The sequence below is a fragment of the Penaeus vannamei genome, chromosome 12 (genome assembly GCF_042767895.1).
Source record: "Penaeus vannamei isolate JL-2024 chromosome 12, ASM4276789v1, whole genome shotgun sequence".
NCBI classification, from domain to species: domain Eukaryota; kingdom Metazoa; phylum Arthropoda; class Malacostraca; order Decapoda; family Penaeidae; genus Penaeus; species Penaeus vannamei.
This window is the reverse complement of record NC_091560.1, coordinates 9,419,037-9,426,536: the sequence shown is the minus strand read 5'-3', so window position 1 is coordinate 9,426,536 and position 7,500 is coordinate 9,419,037. Positions and strand designations below refer to the sequence as shown.

Here is a 7,500-nt window from a genome sequence, read left to right as displayed (position 1 = left end):
GTGTATGTGTGTGTGTGTGTGTGTGCACTGTACGTTAGTATATATGTACAATATATACGTCTCCATGACCTTATGTATTATGAAAATACATGGGTATAGTTATGAAGTAAGGATTATTTATTACTATTAGCTGTGTGATATTAGTATTGTAAGAAAGAGTGTCTTGAAAAAAAAGGGAGTATGAATGAATGTTTGAAGGAATAATCGTGTACGTGTCTGCTATTTCTAGCTGTCTCATTTGTTTTGTTTCAACTGTATGCTTAGCGTGGAGGCTGGATTGCGCTCCAGTTTCCAGTGCGTAAGCATGTGGCACACCCTGTTTACCAGTCCGGCGGCTGTGTCTCAGAAATTGCGTGTGTTCACAATTCTGCAAGTAATATAACAGGGTGGCTTTCTGCTCGCCGCGGTGCTTACATACCCATGCGCTTTACACATTATCCACTACTACTAATGCTGATCGTAATAATAGTGAAACTAAATCAGGTGTCAGGAGGAGGGTCAAGGTCAGAGAGTCTGTGGAAGGCTTTACTTACTAACGACGAAGGTAACCGAAGCCCCATTGACCAGCATTCAAGTTGGAATTAGGCAATTTTTTAAGTAACAAAGCTTCTAAACATTTACGAACTAATTTTGTTTCATTCATTTACGTGACAGTCACTGTCTTAACTTGAAAGACGCTAAATTAATTCATAGATCGGGTTATTTCGTAGTATGAATAGCTCTCAGGGTCCGCCTTCGTCGCTCCTTCGGTGGCAACAGTTGGGCGAAAAAGGAGAGCGAGTGAGTTGGTACGAATCCCCCCCCCCCACACACACACACCGCCAATCGGGTTTGAAGAGGAAAGAGTTTTATGATCTTATTCTTATTCTTCGAGAAACTCTTTCTGAAAGATTTCCCATGTTTTTGCTGCATTGTAGCTGATCCTGCATATTTTTCATCACAAACATCTCCACGGTTTCTTTCGAGGAAATGTGTATTAATGCAATATATCACAAGTAGCATACACACATATATATGTGTGTGTGTGTGTGTGTATATAAATATATATGTAGTACGTATATATATCTGCGTGTGTGTTCGTACGTACGTGTGTCTGTGTCTGTGTATTTATATGTATGTGTATATGTATGTATATGCATATGTGCACATGCACACACACACACACACACACACACACACACACACACACACACACACACACACACACACACACACACACACACACACACACACACACACACACACATACACACACGAAAAAAAAAACTGATATATAATATATGTATATGTATATACATATATACACACGTATATATACATATATACACATATACATACATAAACATATATAAACATATACACATATATGTATACACACGCACATACACACACATGTATACGAACACACACACATGTATACGCACACACACACACACATACACATATATATATATACACACACCACACTCACACACACACACACACACACACACACACACACACACACACACACACACACACACACACACACACACACACACACACATATATATATATATATATATATATATATATATATATATATATATATATTTGTGTGTGTGTGTGTATGTATATGTATGTATATACATATACATATATTTATGTGTGTTTTTGCGTGCGTGTTTATGAATCTGTCAACATTACTTTTCCTGGTATCTAAAAAAAAAAAAAAATGAATACCATAGAAGTATAATAATACCTCTTCCCTTTGCAGTTACCTCTCGGGCAACTACCTCAATACCTCTCTCACGTCCGACACCTTCGCACGTTATCGGCACATAATCTACCTGTGAGTATCTCTAATCCTGTTGTAAATCAAGTACTGGATTTATCGGTGTGTGGAAACGTTTTCACAGTTAATGAGGCTGGGAATCTGTTCACAAAGGAGTCGGATATACGGCCAGTTTGTTAAAATTAATATTCACTTATACGGGCACGTATATGCGGAGCTAAATGCATCTGTCTGACAGATATACGTGTATCTATCTATATACGTGTATCTATCTATCTATATACGTGTATCTATCTATATACGTGTATAGATCTATCTATATACGTGTATAGATCTATCTATGTACGTGTATAAATCTATCCATATACGTGTATAAATCTATCTATATACTTGTATCTATCTATCTATATACGTGTATAAATCTATATACGTGTATAAATCTATATACGTGTATCTATCTATCTATATACGTGTATCTATCTATCTATATACGTGTATCTATCTATCTATATACGTGTATCTATCTATCTATATACGTGTATCTATCTATCTATATACGTGTATCTATCTATCTATATACGTGTATCTATCTATCTATATACGGGTATCTGTCTATCAATATACGTGTATCTATCTATCTATATACGTGTATCCATCTGTCTATATACATCTATCTATCTATCTATATAAGTGTATCTATCTATCTATATACGTGTATCTGTCTATCTATATACATGTATCTATCTATCTATATACGTGTATCTATCTATCTATATACGTGTATCTGTCTGTCAATATACGTGTATCTATCTATATACGTGTATCTATCTAAATGCATACTGTCTATCTGATAGATATAAATGTATCTATCTATTTGCCCGATAGATATGCATATCCAGACTGATAGATATGCAGTTACTTCCGTGCAAGCGCATTTCATCATTAGGTCGAGCCTTCACAATTTTGACAAACCGGCTGACAGACGTAGGAAGTTTTGGATAATAAGGGACGAGTATTTCGCAATGGTTTTCGTTTCTTTCCCTTGTATTAATGTACCTTTTTCTTTTTCCCTCTCCCCCTCTCTTTCCCTTTCCTCCTTATTTCGTTTCTCTTTTTTTCCACTTTCTCGCACTTTTGTCCTTTCCTTCTTCCCTTTCTATTTTTTTATCCTTCTTCGTGTCCTCTTTTCCGTAATCTTCCCTCACTGCTACCCTTCCCACATTCCGTTTCCCGGCCCCTTTTTCTCTTTCCTCCGTTCTCCTTCCTTTTCCTCTTGCTCCTTGGCTGTGTTCTCGTCTTTTCCCCTTTTCCTTCTTCTCCTCACTCTCCGCCTTCCCCCTCACACCCTTTCTTTAATTCCCTTTTCGATTGAACATCCCCCATTCTTCCTCCTTCCCCGCTTTCCTCTGCCTGTTTGCTCTCTTTTCCTTATCTTCCTTCCTTTCTTTCCGCTGCCTGCTTCCTGTTTCTTCCTTCCTCTATCCCATCTCTTCCTTCATCCCTTTCCCCTCTCTTTCCCTTACCTGCTCCCCGTCTATTCCTCTCTTTCCACTGCCTGTTTCTTGGTCTCCCCCTTCCTCTCTCTCCCATGCCTGCTTCCCCTCTCTTCCTTTCTCTCTTTCCTCTGCCTACCTTCCGTCTGCTCCCCCCCCCCTCTCTTCCTCATTTGAGCAGAGACCTCAGCAACAACAGCTTATCCCACCTCCCCGCTGGCGTCTTCCTTCTGCTGTCTCGCCTCCGGATCTTGGACCTGCGAGACAACCTCCTCAGCGCCGTCCCCAACTCCACTTTCGTCGGATTAGCGAATCTCAGGACGCTGTGAGTTCAACTGGGATTTCTTTTATGTCTGTCTTTCGTCTGAGAAGAAACTGTGTGCGTTCGCCTGGGTAGTCAAGTGCGTATTTGTGTTTATGTATACTTGAATATATATGTTCGCGTATAGATATATATATGTTTATAGAAATATTTATATGGATATATATATATATATATATATATATATATATATATATATATATATATATATATACACACACACACTCAAAATTGTCTAAATGCTGGCCAAATGGGACCACTATAAACAGGTGACTACTATAAAGGAAAAAAAAAGCTGATTATTTGTCCACGAGCAAAAAAGTGACCATTAACGCGGGGTTGTTGGTCCCTGTTAGCGCCTGGCTCGTTCGGTAGTTTACAGACAACATTAGGCCCTTAAAAGCTTATGTTTTGATATCATTAAAAACATAACCACATTTTTGAAGGTTTCTATTCACTTCAGGTGCTATTGCCTAAAAGTTTAAGCATACAAATGATGCCGCTGCTATCGGAGAAAAACCAGCTCCGTCCCATGAGCCGACGGCGCGGGAATGGTCGTCATGCGATGCCACCCGCGATACGGCCGCTGTGGCATTCAGGGAAGTTCGTAATCGGCAGTGTTGCTACATCGGCGGGACCGGAAATCGTGTGACCGCGATCACATGGGACAGTTGACTACTATAGACTGAATTCTTAATGCATAGGTCAATGGGATAATCCAAGGGACCTGCAAAAAGTTACCGGTATGGCCAGATGGCTGCAATACAAAACTGACCGCTAATACAATTTTGACTGTTTATATACATATACATACATACATACATACATATATATATATATATATATATGTGTGTGTGTGTGTGTGTGTGTGTGTGTGTGTGTGTGTGTGTGTGTGTGTGTGTGTGTGTGTATACAAATATGCATATATGCATATACATATAGGTTAAGATATATATAAACACAAATACGCATTTGAGTACCATTCACCATTACTACCATCATCATTATATTAGTCATTGTTTTATTCCAAATACTATTATCATCTATCATCATTATCGCTATCATCACCACCATCATCACTATCATCATTTTCCTCTTGATCATCATCAGTACTATTATAACTATTACTATCATTATCAGTTATCATCATCGCTATCATCATCATGATTATCATCATCGGTATCATCATCATGATTATCATTATCGCTATCATCATCATCATGATTATCATCAGTATCTTCATCATTATTACATCCACCAAGGAGGTTATGTTTTTGGTAGCGTCGGTTAGTTCGTTTGTTGGGTAATTCAAAAAGTTATGATTTTTATGATTTCTTTTACCAGATATGTGTCTTAGTCCAAGTTAGATGCCATTAGATTAAATTTTGGTGGTGATCCGGATCCAGGATTCACAAGCATTGCAAAATAGGGACAACTTTAAACTTTTTTGCTACTAAAATCAACTAAAAAATAAAAAATGCTACAGCTATGTTTCGGAAAATAGAAAAGCATACTATTCTTCACCACCACATTGAAGTCTAGACAAAAGAAACACGGACATCACCCTTGTACTTGAGAAAGAGGTGATTTTCATGTGACCGTATTGCCTTGACGGAGGTATGCGCTCTCTGACTGCTTGTAGTTGCGAATATCATTATTATAATCTTTTTCAATATCATCAATCATCATAATCGTAATCATCGTCACTATCACCATCACTATTGTCATTACCACTACTATCATTATCTTTCTCTTCCTCCTCCTCCTCCTTCTCCCCCTCGCTTCTTTCCTTTCTTTTCCTGAAGCGGAAATGAAATATGAAGCTTTTATATTTTTCATAAATGGACGAAAAAATGTTATATCAAACTGCATACACACACATTATTATTATCATTGTTGTTATTGTCATTCTTACCGTTATCATTATTATTATCATTATTATGATTAATCTTATTATCATCATTATCATTATTATCATCATTGTATCGATGAAGAACAACAATTATTGCAATGATAAGAACGATACCAACAATTATGACAATAACAACAGTACTGATCGAATTTGTATGCATTAAAAAAAAAAAAAAAAAAAAAAAAAAACGGAAAGTGCATGGCAAAATTCAGGCGTTTCTGGAGCGGACATAATTCATGACCGACATGCATGCCGTAGAAAATCTTGGGTTGAAATAGAACAAAGAGTGTCGGAATAAAATTGGTAGCGTCCATGTGTAATGCAACCCAAGGGCAGAAAACAAAAGACGATCATAAATTCTAAGAGTGAGACAAGCAGCACCGATGAATTTTATAGGGAGTGAAATAGAATATATTTTCTGAATTATAATAGATATTTTCTTTTAAAAGTTTTTTTTTATGTAAAGCTTAGTTATCACAAGGAAACGTGAAGAAATTTTGTTTTACATTTGGCATTCTATGAAACCGACAACAGTATGTCAATAGTTCTCCACGTGACCATAATTTGCATTGCATCTTTTAACATTATATCCGCTAATTCGTAAGATGGAATGAACAAAAGCATATTTGCAAAGCATGCATATTTCGCTTGGATACTGGGGGAAATTTTAGCTTTATTTTCTCATGATCATCAAAGGATTTTCCACTCTTCCTAATGAACCGAATCTTTGACTGAATAGCTTAATTAAATTTCCGCCAATTATTGTTTTATTCTCCGTAATACTTATCGTATATATTGTGCAGTTATTTAATCATATAATCTTTATCATAATTTATGGAACTTTCTAAATATGAGATTATGATATATGTATAATAGAAAAGAGAATTAAATTAGTTTACCCCTAACACTATTTTCCTTTTCTTTTTACTGCCGTCATGCCTTTATTTTATTATTATTTTTTTTTATTAGTTAATCTGATACAGTGGCTCTTAACCTTTATTTTCTGGCAACGTATTAATGATATAACCGTTATGATGCATGCGATAGTGACAGAGAAACGGTATGGAATTTAAAACGTTTATTATTACGACTCAATGGAAAGGAAGCAGGACTGGACGAAAGACGAAATAAAAAACATTTGAAAGCAGTTGTGCCTTCAAAAAAAAGGAAAGAAAATAATTAATAAAGAATTGAGAGAAGAAATGAATAGTAATGAATAAAATAGGATAATAGAAATGATATACAAGTTGCTAACGTATAAATTTCCTGTCGTGTTTCACTGTTGCCAACGTGCCACTTCCTATTTCACGCACCACGATGTCACTGTTTCTAAGCGGTGGTTCAGCATTTTCAACAATTTCACAAGCGTACAAAGAGCATTCTTTATTGCTTAACCCCACCCTCCCCCCACCTCCGTCCCCCTAAAACCGTACACCTGAAATTGTTGATGTTTAGTCCCGCGAAAATATTCCTGATAGTTGGCAGGGGATAATTTTCATAATTAGGCCGGGAAATGTCGGCATCATTTTCAATTGGGACAATTATCAGAACTAGGTAATTCTGAGAAATATTTCGTACCAACTTTTAAATATACTAATTAATGAATTAATTTATTTACCATTTTTAAAATCAAGAATGCATAAGGTCAAGGGGCAAGGTTAGATCAGGAAAGCGGTATTTACCCACAGATACTGAGGACTCGATGCGGTCTGACATCGGCGTTTTCATAGAATTTAAAAAGCGTGCGACGGTTTAACCCTCCCCCCCTCCCCCCTCCCCCCTAGCGTGCGCTTTGTACGCTCGTGAAAATGTTGAAAATTGTGAACCTCCCCGATTCTATATGAATACCAACGTAACAAACCATTGCATTTTACTTTGTTTGAAAATAATGATGTTTGACATGATATAGAAGAATATTATCATCCATCAGCAGAAAACTGGCTCTGCTACATTGAATAGTTCTTTATTCAAGAGTTTTAAAAAATGAGTTCTTCAGTCG

The 7,500-nt window shown here is 36.7% G+C and overlaps 1 protein-coding gene across 1 annotated transcript in view; it reads left to right on the top strand.

The window, feature by feature from the left end:
• Positions 1-7,500, top strand: part of LOC113802167 (G-protein coupled receptor GRL101) — a 105,157-nt gene that overhangs the window by 33,708 nt on the left and 63,949 nt on the right. The window contains exons 10-11 of the mRNA XM_070127833.1: positions 1,757-1,831; positions 3,449-3,592. Of these exons, the coding sequence (XP_069983934.1) occupies positions 1,757-1,831; positions 3,449-3,592 (219 nt within the window). The remainder of the gene's footprint in view (positions 1-1,756; positions 1,832-3,448; positions 3,593-7,500) is intronic.